General features: G+C 35.3%; 2 protein-coding genes across 3 annotated transcripts in view; both read left to right on the top strand.

The window, feature by feature from the left end:
* LOC136828736 (uncharacterized) overlaps positions 1-5441 on the top strand; it is a 116851-nt gene extending 111410 nt beyond the window's left edge. For both annotated transcript variants that reach the window (XM_067086921.1, XM_067086922.1), the window contains exons 2-4: positions 1948-2017; positions 2253-3153; positions 4082-5441. In XM_067086921.1, coding sequence (XP_066943022.1) covers positions 1948-2017; positions 2253-3153; positions 4082-4264 — 1154 coding nt within the window. In that variant the 3' untranslated portion in view covers positions 4265-5441. The remainder of the gene's footprint in view (positions 1-1947; positions 2018-2252; positions 3154-4081) is intronic.
* Positions 5442-10160: 4719 nt separating this feature from the next.
* On the top strand, positions 10161-17423 carry LOC136828518 (integumentary mucin C.1-like). The gene is made up of 6 exons (XM_067086549.1): positions 10161-10300; positions 10712-10937; positions 13663-13722; positions 14324-14464; positions 15753-15881; positions 16753-17423. Exons 1-6 carry the CDS (start codon positions 10235-10237, stop codon positions 17058-17060), a joined length of 930 nt encoding a protein of 309 aa, XP_066942650.1. The 5' UTR covers positions 10161-10234; the 3' UTR covers positions 17061-17423.
* The last annotated feature ends 731 nt before the right edge of the window (positions 17424-18154 follow it).

Below are 18154 nucleotides of genomic sequence, written 5' to 3'. Positions count from 1 at the left end.
TAAAAACACTGAAAATATTTGCATATTCGTCAGAAACTGCACATAGTGTCAGAGCATTGAGGAAATTTCTGAGTATAATTGTAGGCTTCTACCGCGCGGCATCGGGACTCCAACTCGGGGTAAAACTGAAGGCCGCTACCACGACCAGGTTCCCGTCAGTCTTCAGTTCTCTCTCTCTCTCTCTCTCTCTCTCTCTCTCTCTCTCTCTCTCTCTCTCTCTCTCTCTCTCGTTTCTAGGATTGTTTATATTCCTGCATAAAAAAACCATACTGCCGTGTATCTATTATGCACAAGTGTTACTTGGTGAACGCTACTTATGTATGGATTACTAATACGTATAATTGATGAAAGTGATTGACAGGTGCATAACCCGAGCACATACAGATACATTATACAGGTATACATGTTTGTGCATACGTATCTGTGTGTGCCCGGGTTATGCACCTGTCAATCACTTCCATCAATTATACGTATTACCATAAATAAGTAGCGTTCACCAGGTAACACTTATGCATAATAGATACACGGCAGTGTGGTTTTTTTATGCAGGCATATAAACAATCCTAAGATGGATTAGTGCTAATCGGGAGACAAGCGTTCCCTTTATTTCAAGGGAGCCACGCGTCATCAATAATTCTGTCACTTCGGTAAAACTTTACAAATTATGAAGAAAAAATTCATAATAGTAGTTGCCTGTGTTTGTAAAATTTAAGAAACTGTTAATTTTATTACATCTTTTTTTCTTTCTCTCTCTCTTTCTCACTAAAGGTTGCATTAGGTTATGTCACGAGAATGATTGCATGTTATGATAGATAATTTGTAAAGGAAACAGATGATGCTATTCATGGAATTTCGTTGTCATTTACATGGCAATTATTTTAAAAATTGCTTTTGCCTTTCATCGTGAAGAATTATTCTTAATAATCTTCAACTTCTTTTAAAACCGTAAATATTTCATGTTTTCCAGCAATAAATTCGCATAATTCCAGAGTCACTGATAATTTCTTTCAGGTTTCAGAAATGTAATTATACTTTTACTTCGGTAACTAAAATTTACGTGAAAAATGGGCGCCGTGTATAGTACCAGCCCTTCGGGATGAACGTAAAAACATAAAAAAGAGTTAAATATCATGAATATAAGCATAAACTAAAGGAGGTATTTATAAGTTACGTTTGCCCTAACCTTACTAATAATGATTGCAAACAACGCTCACCTGAAGAATTGCACGAAATCATATTGCAAAATAGGGTGACTGCAGACTGGGCGCATAATTATCTCAGAAATGCCCGAAAATACCGAAAATCTTTGTAGAACAATGAGGGCAAATCGCCAATCTAGTCAGGCAAAAAAAAAAAAAAAAAAAAAAAAGGAATATGAAAATGTTGTACTGAGTTATAAGTTTTGCAAGAGCCACTGCAGAAAAGTTGCTAAAAGTTGCCAAAAGACTTAATACATCCTAAACTAGGATGTATTAAGTTTGTCATTTTTAGCAAAAAACACACTTGCACCCCAAGTCTGCATTGGCTCCTGCAAAATTTATAGAATAGTACCACCTTTTCATGTTTTGTTTTTGTTTTTGTTTTTGCTTGGTTTTTACATAATCACATCCCGGGAACCTGTGTTTTAATCCCAAACCGGGCAAGGAAAAAATAGCATGGGGCCATGTGCTTGAACATCCACTATCTCCTCGTTATTTAAGTAGTAATTTGTGAACCAGGTTGTTACTTGACTGCTTCTGGTGTGAAGCTAGTTTTCATACATACAGTTATTATCGTTACCATTATTAGTTCTATGATTTTCCATGCACCGGGCAAGTAAAATTATTATTATTATTATTATTATTATTATTATTATTAGTAGTAGTAGTAGTAGTAGTAGTAGTAGTAGTAGTAGTAGTAGTAGTAGTAGTGGTTCATTGCTTTTAAATAAAAGTCTTTCTCACCCAGGCAAGGAAAACGTCAGCAAAACTGTGGCTGCAAGAGGAGAAGGAACAGCTACTCATTCAACTATCACTAGGTAAGATTTATCTTCTTATTTTTCTGTCTTTCTGCTTAATCTAAGTGAAGAGTACAGTTCTTTTCAACTGGAGTTAAGGAAGCTATTTATTGCTGTTGTATTCAGTCAACTTATTTATCTTAACACTCATTATTTTTTATTTTTCGATCAGTGTTTCACAACTAATGACAGTCTTAAATTCTTGCATTGCATTATTTTCTCAGTCGTCTAGAACTAATACTACCCATTTTTCCAGTTCTGCTTTCGAGCCTTGTAAACCTTCGGAAAGTGTCGAAAGTCCCTCCACTGCTTCTCATGAAGTTCCTTTTATGAAACAGCGGAATACACCTCAACAAAGCTCTGCGAGTTCTCTGGGTCTATGGAATGCACCTAAACAAGGCTCTATGGGCTCTCCGAGTCTGTGGAATACACCTCAACAAGGCTCTATGGGTTCTCTGAGTCTGTGGAATACACCTCAACAAGGTTCTATGTGCTCTCTGAGTCTGTGGAATACACCTCAACAAGGCTCTATGGGCTCTCTGAGTGTGTGGAGTACACCTCAACAAGGCTCTATGAGTCAGTGGACACTACCACAACTAGCACCTATGAGTCATTGTAATCTATCACAGCAAGCATTCATGGGTCAGTGGAATCCACCACAAGAAGCATCTACGAGTCAGTGGAATCAAGCATCCATTAATCAATGGATCCCACCCCACCAAACATCATATATGAATCAATGGGATCCAGTTCAGCAGAAGAGTGCTCCTCTTTGGATTCCAAATTTGTCTGCTACAATAAGGCCTGTGATAGGCCCTTCGCAGTCTTCTCTGTCTTCCAGCAATGAACTCATTCCATCTCTGGAAGAAACTTCCAATTCGTTTTCTAAGTTAAGCATAGGCCCAAGCAGCACTGCCTCGACTTCCACCGTTGCTTCTTTACCTCTGCCTAGCTCAGTCAGTTCTGGCTCACGTTCCCCTCCGAAACCTTTCGAGGGGCAGCACAAATCTGCCTCCAGTCTTCGAGGTAATCCTCCGCTGAGGTGGAGAAGTAAAACCAACTATCGAGGTCGTCCTGGAGGTTGGGAGAACAGAAGTAATATATACTGCCCCTTTTGTCGTCAGAATGGAGAAGAGGATTATTTCCATGCGATGACGGTGAGTATGAAAACAGATGAATATTAATGTTTGATTCAAATTTCATAGCTCAGCAATAATGGCTAGATTTTGTCTATTGAAAGAAATGTTATAAAAGAAATTGTCAAATATCACGGTAGATTCTGTTGCTGAATAACGCTTGTTGTCAGTTGTACAAATGTAAATATTAAATTCAGGAAAGTGGAAAAAAAAATGTGAAAATATAACACCTTTTTCTGCCGACAAAAATTTGAAATCTGAAACAGAACACAAAATATTAAAATATATGAAAATTTGACACATATGCACATACAAATATACTTGTGCGGGCACATACTGTACATACGCAGACACTCTCTCTCTCTCTCTCTCTCTCTCTCTCTCTCTCTCTCTCTCTCTCTCTCTCTCTCTCTCTCTGTTTATAAGCTTGGGTTTCCTTATCAGTTAGTCTGTTGTCACTGTCATTGTATTGACACTTCGCTTTGGAACTTGACTGTCTGCACTTTTTTTTTTTTTTCCTCTTCTTTATTATGAAAATGATTTTTTGTTCGTGAGGGGGGAAAGATTTTCCCTTTGAAATCCTGCTTGGTTGGAAATATGCAAGATATAATGTTTTGATCCTTTTTGAAGTGGAAATGTAACTGATGATTTTACTTCTGATTATTTAATCATTATCATTGTATATACACAGTATATACGTATGTATGTGTATCTATGTATACATGTACATATATAGATCTATGTATATGTATATACTAAAAGTCTCAAAAACATTCGTCACCTGCCTGGATGAATGAACATGTCATAAAAGGAATAATAATAAATTACCATTAGATATTTGTTAAGGCTTTTATTAAGATTATCATCATTATCAAAGCTTTTATTTTCCCATTTCATCATCGTTATTGTTATATTGTAAGTTTCCTTAACACTGCCAATCTTTTTCCAGAACGAACTGAAAGAAGTCACCTGCCCAGTGCTGTGGGCCTACAGATGTCGCCTGTGTGGGGCCACGGGACCGAAGGCCCACACTTTGAAATACTGTCCGCTGAATCCTTACACTCGTGGGGATCCTGTCGCCGCAGGATTGCGCCCAGGACTAACTCCTCCCCACTTGGACCCCTTCCGGTAGAGGTATCAGGCGACAGGATACTGCTATAATTATAGTTTTCGTTCTTTCTATAATTTTTTTTTTTGCAGAAATGTGTAGATAGGATATCGCTAGGTTTTGAGTTTAGAATTCTAATTTTTTTTTTGTAAAGTTTTATTTCCTTTTATTTAACATAAGTGGATTATCTTTTGGATTTAATTTTATACCTCAGCTGAATTTTGTTTTTTTGAACTTTTAACACTCCAGAGTTTCCTTAATTTTGTTCGTATATGTCGATGTACTCTCTTGTTGAAATTCCTTCTATTAATTCGTTGCATTACCCTAATGCTATTATGATTTGTTTCTATATTGTAAAGGATTTCCTCTGTTTGGTAGTCATTACTTGATTTTTATGTGCATTTGTATTGCTTAAACTTAATTTTATTTTCTCTATTGTTTCCCGTTTTGTCCCCTTGTTTATTTGATTCAAATAGTTGTGTACATTATCTAATATGTCTCTCATTATCTATATTAAAATAATTTAGTAAACAGCCGAAATTATCCTGATTTTATTGAGTTGTTTCTCGTTAAAAATGAAGTTGAAAGGTCAAGGAAAACTTGCTATCTTCAAGCAAGTTTTCTTTGACATTTCAATTTCATTTTTTAACGAGAAACAACCCAAAAAAATCAAGATAATTTCGGCTGTTTACTAAATTATTGTAATATAAATAATGAGAGACATGTTAGATAATGTTAACAACTATCTGAATCAAATAAACAATGAGACAAAACGGGAAACGATAGAGAAAAAAATTATATTTAAGCAATGCGAATGCACATAAGAAAGTGTGAGGGGGGTGGGGAGGGATTGACTATGCTCAGACTTCGATAGTTAATTTTTTTCGGGGAGTGCGTTTGATTGGTGACACTTACCCTTGTCCCTATCTGCGCAATGAACCATCTGTACACTTGTAATAAGAAGAGCGTACATCGTACAATGTTGGAAACCTAAAGTGTTAGTGATATTTTGTTAGTAATTTCATCTTGTTTATTTGAACTTGTTGTTAATAACAGTGTGAATTCCAAACTGCCATTTCTTGTGGTACTGTGAATGTCGTAGGATGTGACATCTGCTGTGTTAGTTTTAATATCAAGTTAAAAATGAACCATTTTTTTAATACCTATATGTTTTAATAAGATAAATAAAAGTAAATTGCAATGTACTCTCGTTCTTTCTTTTTTAATCCACAATCAGCACAGTCTCCGTTACAGAGTCTTTCAAACAAGAATGATATAAAAAATTAGTATTTTTCTTATTAAGAGCGAAGAAGTGTTTCACTGACTGATCATACCATTAAAGAAATATTTGCAAGACATTGCTAAGATTTTGCAAGGTTAGTAAGATTTTCACTAAATTAATAGTTTTCCTTCCTAAACTCACTAATTTATGATTTTCGCTGAACCTTCCCTTCAAAATAGAAAACGACATAAATTGATCTCATATGTTAAACTGCTGACATGATAAACGACCCAACCTATAAAATAACACCAGAATACATTGTGTGGTAAAGCGCCATAATTCAAGAATAAACTACCAACCGTACGCATCCTTCTCAAGTAATCTAGCATTCTGCAAGTTCCCTTGTAATGACTAAAATCGATTACAGTTATGTGAGATGGATAAGGAGAATCTGTTTTCAAGTGACGTGCATTACTGTTGTTTTTACTTGGTCTTCAGTCGTTTAACCTTTAAATGTTTACATATTTACATAATTATTAAAACAGGAAGTCGACGTCACAGCTACATCCTGTACCCTGTTTGCGAAGCAAATAATGAATGGCCTTCCATATGGTAACACCACTCGAGTCGCAACAACTCTGATCTTGAAGACTCAGGGTCCTTGCTGACATGAAGCCAGCGTATTCTAACAACGCAGAGAAATTAGTGAACCGATTGACACTTGATTAACAGTGAGGATTAATCATGCCATAACAGTCGTGTCGCATGTGAAGTGAAAAAACACCCGGTTTGGGGTTGATGATTAAATGTTTGTAAATATGGTCTCCTATATAACTACGTGGATCTATTTCAGTTCAAAGGCTTGCGTTTTGCAGTCTTCAACTCAGCTTCAGATGATCGTATTACCCTCACGAGGGTAAAACAATATAAAGTTCAACGTTTAGTTAAAATAAAACTGCAACAAAAGCCATAAGCTTGTCACCACAAACCATATATCTGTCGGTAACAAAATGTTTTCGCGTTTATATATACATATAAACACTCACATAATGTAGTATATACTGTATATATATATATATATATATATATATATATATATATATACAGTATATATATATATATATATATATATATATATATATATATATATATATATATATATATATATATATATATATATATATATATATTTCTATTACTGTTAACTTCACAAGATATATTTACATTTTTAATAGCTATAATGGCCTCTTTCAATGCTGTTTCTTCACACTCGTCAACGGCTGAATATATCCATCTATCTCTATCAATAAATAAAAAATAGAATGAAATTTCGTAAGGAGAGGAAAGGGTGGAAAGTAGGAGGGGGAAGAGAAGGATAAAAAGGAGGAGGAGGAGGAGGAGGAGGAGGAGGAGGAGGAGGAGGAGGAGGAGGAGGATTAAGGAATCGATTTACTCCTCTTGTCTGGCTGGATCTTTAATGAGCAGTGCAAGTCTGGTAAACAAAATCACGCTGTAGTCAATATGGCAGACAAAGCTACTATAGGAGTTCAAATTAATGAAAGTGATTTATCGGTAATCCATGATGCTTGCACTGATAAGTAAATGTATAATGTCATGGCATTTAGCATCACAGGTTATCAAAAGCTTATGAAATGTTGAAATAAATAAAAAATATTGAAATGACTTTTGCACTGCGAGTACCGTAATTACAACTTTGCTTTATGATCTTGCTTTGTTTAAAGTTTTCAATGAGTGACTCTTGACGACGTTGTATTGTGTATTTTTTTTTTTATCTACCTAGCACGCGTGAGTTCGTCTTCTAATATGGAAGAAAGAGCCTCTATAATAAATTATGTTTTCAACGAGTACAAAGAATGTATTGTAAGTTGCACTAACTTAAAATAATATTCATTTTCATATTCTAAATACTTATGGGATTTACATTAGCAAATACATTTTTTGTGATATTTTGCCAGGTGTCGTTTTAAATGCATTTTCCGTAGAATGATTTTGTTCCTGTTTTGCTGGCCAAAGGCTATTTATCAAGTTGTGCTGACAGCTCGTCAGAGTAGGGGTGGGGATTGTAAACACCTGTCTAAGAGAGGCAAACAAACAAGTGGGTACCAAGAACACGTGTCCTCCCTTGATATCCTGAACCTGTTTACAAGCTGTTTACGTACAGCTATCATACTATCTCTCTCTCTCTCTCTCACACACACACACACATACACACATACACACACACGCACACACGTACATACATTCATACATACATACATGCATACAAACATACGTAGACACACATATATGCATATATATAAATATACTGTACATATGTATATACAGTATATGTATATTTATATACATACATACATAGATACATTATATATATATATATATATATATATATATATATATATATATATATATATATATATAACTAAGGGGGATTTCCGTGCCATTCATTCTGATGCCTTGGTACACAAGCGCCACATGAGCAGCACGTCGATGCCCCAAGGAAGCATATACTTACTTACACCTTGTCACACTTGCCTCACCATTGTTTTGTTGTCCCCATCAATGGAAATGTCACCATTTTACAATAAGATTAGTAAAGAGAAAGGTATAACAGGATATCTTAAATCTATATTATTATTATTATTATTATTATTATTATTATTATTATTATTATTATTATTATTATTATTATTGTTTAAAATTTGCGTTCTTATTCTGATTTAAAAGAATATTCATTATAAGAAAATCGAAAGCATAAGCGAGAAGACAAAATGCAAGAAGTGAAAATATAACTCAGACGAAATAAATCAATAAACAATTAATTAATATATATTCATTACTTATGATTCATTTTCCTTCCTGCCTTCATTTTTCAATACTAATAACTTTCCAGTTCCTAATACGCTCTGTTATGGATACAGAACTTTTACTTAATAAATTAAAACAGAATCCTTACAAGCCACAAATCATTGTAGGAACTCAACGGCCAAGCGCTGGGTCCAATGAGGCCATTCAGCGCTGAAAGGGCAATTGAGAGTAAAGGAGGTTTGAAAGGTGTAACAGGAGGAAATCCTCGCAGTTGCACTATGAAACAATTGTTAGCTGAGGGTGAAGAGTAAGATGGAAGAAAGATAATATGAACGGAGATACAGTAAAAGGAATGAAAGGGGTTGCATATGGGGGCCGAAGGGACGCTGCAAAGAAGTTGAAGTAATGCCTACAGTGCACCGCATGAGGTGTACTGACGGCATCCCCCCCCCTCCTACGGGGACAAATTATTAAAGGTGGGTATGCTCTGCTGTTTTCTTACTTCTGTCTCCCCCCCACCCACTTACCCGTCCTTTCTTATTCAAACGAGCAACTGGGACTGATCTATTCCCTTTTAATTTCATTTCTTACCATTTCCGTCACAAAGACATGGCCTGTTTAATTTCATCACTAGGTGTAAACAAAGCATTTCTGCACCGGATGGAAGAATTACTCTGTTGATAATATATGAAATTCATGTTCAATAAACTCTCTACATAAAATATGAGAAAACTACGTAATAAATGAAGAGGGTCAAGACGTAATTTATGTGATTTACTTTGCGTAAGGTAATGAGAGAGAGAGAGAGAGAGAGAGAGAGAGAGAGAGAGAGAGAGAGAGAGAGAGAGAGAGAGAGAGAAAATCATTATGTATATGAGCAATAGAAACTAGCAGGGACACATGGTTTAGAATCGGAATCAGAAAAATAGAATTAAACCGGAAATTAAAAACAAAGTACTGAGAGAGAGAGAGAGAGAGAGAGAGAGAGAGAGAGAGAGAGAGAGAGAGAGAGAGGGAGAGAGAGAGAGAGAGAGAATTATAGTAAAGTTCTACAGCTGAAAGCTGAAATCGGGCAAACATGGCGCTATCAAAAGCGACATTTCGAGTGTTAATCGCGATTAGCCGCAAATTGTTGTACAGAAAAAAAGCTTCACGTAGACCTTTGTAGAAGTGCGATAAAACAGCGACAGAATTCACCTCTTATCAATGTTTGGGATAAAATTCCCAACAAGGGTTCGTCCATTTCCGGTCCTTCTCTATTTTCGGGTCAAGAGTTGACAGTTACATGACAGCAGGAAGAAGGCTTGAGATAACTCAACGAGTGATGTGATTTGTTATCGAAAAAACATAGATGCGATTATATTCTTTTTTATCATATTATTAATGTTATTATTGACCTTATTGTTGAAGTCTTTTAACCATATACACGTGATTCTTGTATCGCTTTTATTAACCTACAAAGACCTCTTTACTTCTCGATTTCCTTCGCTTTCTCGGTAAACGTACTTGTGTAAATCATTGAATCTGTGATGGCTAATGTCTTCATATATTTTCAGTTAGAATTCAATGCTTACAGAAGTAAACATATCCAAAAATGTCTGTGTGACTTACCATCATTCCCATCAATAAAAAGTTTACCATTTATACGCCTACTTCAAGATAATTTATGTAACTTCAGAATAAATATGGATCTGTATTATCCAACCAGGATTTACGTAATGTAGGTTTGTTTGTGGGCTAGTCACTTGCACAGACCGTCCAGCACAAGTGTTTGTGCCATACACACGTGACGCACGTACCCTGGAATCCCATATATAAAAGACCGATGCACATTCAATATAGAGGCCAGACTTTCCACACTAGTTAATTCTCTTCCCGCTCATGGTGGTAGTAGTAGAAGGTATTTGCCTTTGTGACGGCTCGCTGTTCAGGAAGAGGTGTTCACAATGCGGCACATCGTAGCTCTTCTTCTTCTTGCCCTAAGCTTGTTGGCCATCACGACTTCAGCTGGGGTGAGTAGTTTCCGTATAGTTCTGACTGAAGCTCTTTACAATATATATATATATATATATATATATATATATATATATATATATATATATATATATATATATATATATATATATATATATATATATATACATACATATATAGGATAACAGTACTTATGGTTAGATGATCATTCAGAAGCATCGGAAAAATCTTATATATATATATATATATATATATATATATATATATATATATATATATATATATATATATATATATATATATATGTGTGTGTGTGTGTGTGTGTGTGTGTGTGTATAATATTTATAATTATATATATATCTATATAATAATTATAATTTTATATATATATATATATATACAGTATATATGATCATGATAATAGTATTTACGGTTAAATGATAATTCAGAATCCACCGGGAAAATGCGCCAAGAACGGAGGTCGCTGCGTGACCCTCTGTCGCGGAAAGACCATGACGGGGATGGCCTGTAAACGAAAGGGCGAAGTCTGCTGCTCAGAGGCGACCAGGAGAGGCTCCAAGAGTTCTGTGAAGCCTGCAAAAAGTCCAAAACGTAAGAATGGTGAAATAAAGAAGAAAGTGAGAAGACCTCAAAAGAGTCCTGTTAAAGTGAAGGGTAAGTGGCCGTTTTTTTAATTTTTTGTTAAACAAACTTCGACCAGGATTCGATTTTATACTATATTGGTGTGGTACTGGTTGACAGTGACCTACCGCTCGGCTACGCAGAGCAATGGCTGAGTGGATGATAAGTCAGAGTCTCCCTAGTACTAATTCCAGAATGATGGAGGCTCTATTCCTGGTCATGTTGAGTATAATTACCTTTCAGTGTAAGTCGCTTTTAAGTCATTTCGAGGGATAATTTTGGCTTGATATATTTGCAAGTCTAAAAGTGTCATATGCTCGATTAATAAGAAAATATCTTTTATATGTGCATACATACATACATACATACATACATACATACATACATACATACATACATACATACATACATACATATATACATTCATACATATATATATATTTATATATGTATATATATATATATATATATATATATATATATATATATATATATATATATATATATATATATATATATATATATATATATATATATATATATATTACACATTACCACACATTTTTCACCTGTGGTAATACGAGTATGTGATAAATGAATCACTCACAAAAGTTATTATAATCATATATATATATATATATATATATATATATATATATATATATATATATATATATATACATATATATATGTATATATATAGATAGATAGATAGATAGATAGACGGTGTGCATTTCGGTGTTCTTTTCTTTTCTCGACTTTTATATTACAGATTTTTTCTTTCTAGCCGATGAAACATTTTTGCTGTTATTCTATTTCGATTTCAAAACACGTTCTAGAGAGAGAGAGAGCATATTTAAGATAAAATCAAAGTTTCTTTAACTACCGGTTATATTAACATGTATCCATAAACTTTATATCGCAGATTGTATTGTGGAATGTTTTCATTGTTCTTCATCTCTTTCTGAGAGTCCAAATAATCCTCAGCATTATCATTATTGATTCAGGCAACAGAGGCGTGGACCTCCTCGGTCAGAATTACGCTCTCTCTCTCTCTCTCTCTCTCTCTCTCTCTCTCTCTCTCTCTCTCTCTCTCTCTCTCTCCCTAATCTTATCCTGGAGTGAATGAATGCAGTACGTGGAAATGAGGACACATTGCTTGTACAAATTCTGTGTGTGTGTGTGTGTGTTTGTCCGTCTGATATTACACTGGACTGAATGAAACCAGTGCGTGGAAATGAGATATCGCGTTTATGAACTCTCTCTCTCTCTCTCTCTCTCTCTCTCTCTCTCTCTCTCTCTCTCTCTCTCTCTCTCTCTCTGTGTGTGTGTGTGTGTGTGTGTGTGTGTGTTTGTCCGATATTACACTGGACTGAATGTATCCAGTGCGTGGAAATGAGATATCGCGTTTATGAACTCTCTCTCTCTCTCTCTCTCTCTCTCTCTCTCTCTCTCTCTCTCTCTCTCTTGACAAGGTAAGGCATCAGTTATAATCCCCACCTCAAGGGACGCATAGGGGAAAGGGCTAGCCCCTAAAAGCTCAAGCCTAAAAGCCTAGCAGGTCCCAAGGGGAAAAGGTGGCTGTCTCATTAAGGGACAAAGCATGTTTTTTAAACCACTTGTCGAAAGTTGGATGTTTGACTTCGTAAAAGAAGTTTCTCTAGAGGATATGTTACAATATAATTTATAGCAACATTGGCTTAACCTTTACGTGTATGCCGTATATATTTTTTCACAAGATTCATGATAAATTATTACAATCGATTTTAAAACATTTCTCATATTCTGTTCGAACTTTTGTGAAAAACGATCTGCAGAGTGTATTGAATTTTTACTCAGTGTAAAAAAGCACACTCGCACATATATATATGTGTGTGTGTGTGTGTGAGTGTGCTTTTTTACATTGAGTAAAAATTCAATACACTTTGCCGACCTGCAAAGTGATACACTCTGCAGATCGTTTTTCACAAAAGCTCGAATAGAATATGAAAAATGTTTTAATATCGATTGTAATAATTTATCATGAATCTTGTGAAAAAATATTTGCTGCATACACGTAAAGGTTAAGCCAATGTTGTTATAAATTATGTTGAAACATATCCTGTACAGAAACTTCTTTTACGAAGTCAAACATCCAACTATCGACAAGTGGTTTAAAAAACATGCTTTGTCTCTTAATGAGACAGCCAGCTTTTCCCTTTTGGACCTACAGTACTAGGCTTTTAGCTCTTCATATTGGCAAATATAAAGAGCAAAGAAATCGCGACTGACCTAGGTTTAAACGTGTCTCAGATGAGTGGGTGTGGCGAGAGAGGTATACATTTATATATATTGATTCTTCAACGCTTGTTTGCCCCCGTTCTCTCTCTCTCTCTCCCTCTCTCTCTCTCTCTCTCTCTCTCTCTCTCTCTCTCTCTCTCTCTCTCCACACCCACTCACCTGAGACACTTTTAAACCTATAGCCAAACGCGATTTCTTAGCTCTTCATATTTGCCATGCATGACTCACGAATGTTGTGGACTTGCAGAGTGAGGATAGATCAAGATAATACTTACAGGTCAAAGGTTAAATATGAATCTATTGGAGCATTGTCTTCCACGCGTACAATCTACTTTTTTTTCTTTTTTTTTTTAGTTAGCTGACGTTCCTTGCTATCATTAACCAAAGCTGTGTAAAACAACGCGTTGACCTTATTGATCGTACGAAAATTATGCGAATTTAAACGTTTTCTAGATAATAAACAATTAATACTTTCCAGGTAAGACTATCCCCTCTGCCGTTCAGGCGAGAAAAGGTGGCAGCGTAGCGGTCAAGCGAGGTGAGTTTGTTTTCTACTTTTATACTTGCAGTAACTACTATACATGACCCTCCTGATTTAAAAAAGAAATCAATGTTAAGTACTTATCTCCATAATGCTTTCTTCCAGCTAATTATTGAAGTCGTAGGTTTAACTTTCTTTTGACCGTTCGAATGTCAGTTACACAATCTTTTAGCATCCATAAACGAGAATTTCTTTGAAAATGTATAACATCTAATGACACTCATTAGTTGTATATATCAAAACAGCTTAGTAATGTTTCGTTTTACTGAAGTTACGATTTCACCTTCTTATTTGAGCTAATTAGTTCGTACTTAAACTCCAAACTCTCTGAGGTGAAAGCATTGGAATTATAGTTTACATCAGATTATCTAAAAGGTGACAGAAATTTACATTCACCAACCGACAGAGAGAGAGAGAGAGAGAGAGAGAGAGAGAGAGAGAGAGAGAGAGAGAGAGAGTGGAAAGGTCAAAGTTGAAAAGCTAGAAGTAGAAAGAAAAAAGATTTGGACGAACTTGTTCGATCTTAGCGAATATTATTCATGAGGGATTCTCTGTATTATTCATTTATTATTACTGCACTGCTCCTCTCTCCTGACAGTGTGTAAGACGAAGTCTAAATGCACTAAACTTGGCGGAAATTGTCAGAAAAAAGATACCGGTTGTCAGAAGAAGGAATTCAAAATCAAGGCCAAGAAAGGGTACTGCAAGGGGAGGAGCTGTTTTTGCTGCATACCGAAAAGTGAGTATAAACAAAACATTTTGAACTGAAAAAGTTAAAAAGTTAAGTAAACCTTAGTTTTACCAGACCACTGAGCTGATTAACAGCTCTCCGAAGGATTAGACTTATTTTACGTGGCTAAGAACCAATTGGTTACTTAGCAACTGGACCTACAGCTTATTGTGGAATCCGAACCACATTATAGCGAGAAATGAATTTCTATCACCAGAAATAGATTCCTCTAACTCTTCATCAGCCGGCCGGGGAATTGAACTCCGGCCCATCGAGTGACAGTCCGCAGCTCTAAAGCAGCTGTTCGTCTGTGTGCGTGCGTGTGTAGGTGTTTGTGTACTTATATATGTGAATGAGAGAGAGAGAGAGAGAGAGAGAGAGAGAGAGAGAGAGAGAGAGAGAGAGAGAGAGAGAGAGTTATTGTTGCTATACCAAAATTTAACAATATTTGGAAGAATAAACGAGAGGTAACGAAGACTAGTAGAATGTATCCGATAAAACGAATGCCAACAGTCTGCAGTTTTTGTTCTTGTAGGCGTGCGAAGCCAAAAAGGTGTGTTTCTGAAATGTGCTTGTGAAAACAGATGGTAAGACCTACAAGTAAATACTGAAGTTCGTTCTCAGGAAGAACTCGTATTACTATCCTAAAACAATTCTCTTCGAATTATAATGAGTTACTTACATTTATCTATTCATTTATCAGTTTGTTAACTTATTTGCTGTTTTTTAATAAGTGGTTTCTTCTCTGTGTGTTTCCCAGTAGCTTCTGTTACTTCTTTCTAATGAACACCATATTCTTTGGAAGCTTGAATTTCAAGTCAATAGCCCCTGTGGCCTTGTTTCATAGGAATAGGGTTCATCTTCTGGATAATAATAATAATAATAATAATAATAATAATAATAATAATAATAATAATAATAATAATAATAATAACAATAATAAAGTATGATTCGCATACATACCCAATCTGATTTTTACAATTCATCATCTAAATTCTATCGATCACACCCTAATCCAGTGGTTCTTAACCTGGGGCACCTGTACCCGCAAGGGGTACAAAACCTTAAACCTGGTGGTACGAGACATGATAGCCAGTGCAATGGTACTGTATATTTACTGTATATTTATCATATGTTTGTACTGAATTTATATTGGATGGGGGTACGAGAAAATTTTCTGAGATACCAAGGGGTACGGCCACTGAAAAAGATTAAGAACCATCGCCCTAATCTACGTAAGTCATCGCTAACATTTCTAATATATTGCTCATCGCATGATTCGCTTTTTCTCCCTCAGAGCAAAAATGTAAAACAAAGAAGAAATGCAAAAAAGCGAAAGGCAAAGTCCAGTTCAAGTGGGATAAATGCAAAGGAAAGAAGAAGAATAAATGGGCCAAAGGAAGTCGCCATTGCGTCTGTTGCATCCGTAAGTTATTTGAGTTTGAGGAATTCGAAAGGGATATCATTCAGAGTCAAGTAAAACACACTTTTTGGATTCACGGAATATATATAATATATATATATATATATATATATATATATATATATATATATATATATATATATATATATTTATATATATATATATATATATATATATATATATATATATATATATATATATATATATATATATGTATGCATATGTATATATAATATGTGTGTGTGTGTGCATGTTTACACACACACACACACACACATATATATATATATATATATATATATATATATATATATATATATATATATATATATATATATATATATATATATATATATATAATTTCTATTGATAGACGACATCCAGTGGTACGATTATCCTCAAACTGTCGATCTTAAAATGAAACCCCCGTTTAAAAGAACCTCACGTCAGTCTCCTCAAAGAGGTCTCATTTACAGCGCGTTGAATTCCCTTGCACTTACTGCATCAATCACCTCTCGCTGACTTGTTTCCACTACGTCCAAGACCCTGTCTTTTTTTGCCTCTGAATTATTATATATTTTATTATACATTTTTCAGTAACCTGGTATCCTTCAGTGTTTCGTGGTTTAGTATGAATTATTAATGTGATACAAAGAAGCCCAGTTTACCCGTGATATTTACGTGTTATTCACTCTACACTATTTTTCGATTGGTATGTGTTGATGCTTTCAGATTGCTTACGAATTATTATTGGGTGCTTTTAAGGCATCAGTAAAATCCAAAGATAATTTGGGGCAGAGAACTTTCAATGGGTAGCAAATTCAAAAATCTAAATTTAGACAGTTTGCAAATGCTCTCGTTCTGTATTCTACAGCTCAGGTGGAAACCACAGCAGCACCCGTTACAACCACAAAAAAGCCTCCAACAACAACAACAACAACCGAGACTCCAACAACAACAACCGAGCCGCCAACAACAACAGAGACAACAACAACTACGCCTTCTCCTACCACGACTACAACAACGCCTGTTCCTACAACAACTACAACCGTCGCAAAGACCACAACAGTTACAACAACGCCTGCGCCTACAACAACCACAACGAAAGCACCGACCACAACTACAAGTGCGCCAACGACCACCACAACAACTGCAGCGGCAACAACAAAAACGACAACCTAGGCTAAAACGACAACAACAGCGGCTGCTTGAGAAGGACAGAAAGGGAATTAAATTTCTTCAGAGTAAAATCAATGGAGATTCAATGCATGCGTTTGTTCGTTGTTTGTTTCCTGTATTATATACCAACAAAATAACCCATACACACACACACACACACACACACACAAACTGCAGGTAAACAATGTTGGGCATGGTCGTGACTTGGTTGGGTGACCATCCTTCAATGCTAGATGCCGTCTGTGCAGAAGGGGTGTGGCTAGCAACCGCCTCTCGGTATTTTCTGGAAACCTGAAGGGCTCATGTGTGTACAGTATATGCGCGCGTGCTTAAACGTTGTCCTTTGTTGTGTGAATAAATAAGCATCCCCAAATTTGTTTTTTTTTTCACTTCCTAGGTCAACAACGAGGACCAGAGTCAATTTGGAGCGTCAAGGATGTTTGCAGATCGTGATTATGAGCGTTCCAATAATATTTTGCCAAAAGGACGTTGACGTCACCGATCGCTTCATGAAAATATTAAAATAAACTTAATAAATAAATTAAATATATTATATATATGTATATATACATATATGTATATATATACTGAAAAAAATATATAATATACTCGTATATATAATTAAATGAATAATTCCTATCCTTATTACTTATAAAGATCGTTTCATATAAGGAAACAGCCACCTAGGATTTTAAAAGCAAAAAAATATTTCGATTTTGATTCTTTTGTGTATCTCTACGCAAAATTTAATGAAAAAATGCATCTATACGTATTAATTAAGTATACGAGGGACTATACATGCATTTAATTTATATAATTGTTATACAAATCTTTATTGTGAAATTGGAAATGTCGAGAACCGAAAGATTTAAAAGCTGAGAGGAGTATTTTGAAAATCTGGTCAGGCAATCTGTGCCTAACAAATGGCTCTTCTGCAGTGTGATGGACGTCGTCAATTAATCAAGATCAATTAGCGTGTCGCCTGTTGGTGACTGAGCTAATTGTCTGTCACTTTTGGGGAATTAGATACAAATAATGTATTTCTTTAATTACACTGAGAATTTTAATACGCACATGCATATATATACATACTATAT

The sequence above is a fragment of the Macrobrachium rosenbergii genome, chromosome 43, assembly GCF_040412425.1.
Source record: "Macrobrachium rosenbergii isolate ZJJX-2024 chromosome 43, ASM4041242v1, whole genome shotgun sequence".
Classification (NCBI taxonomy): Eukaryota; Metazoa; Arthropoda; class Malacostraca; order Decapoda; family Palaemonidae; genus Macrobrachium; species Macrobrachium rosenbergii.
Note: the sequence above shows the minus strand (reverse complement) of the source record. Positions and strands in the feature narration are given on the sequence as shown.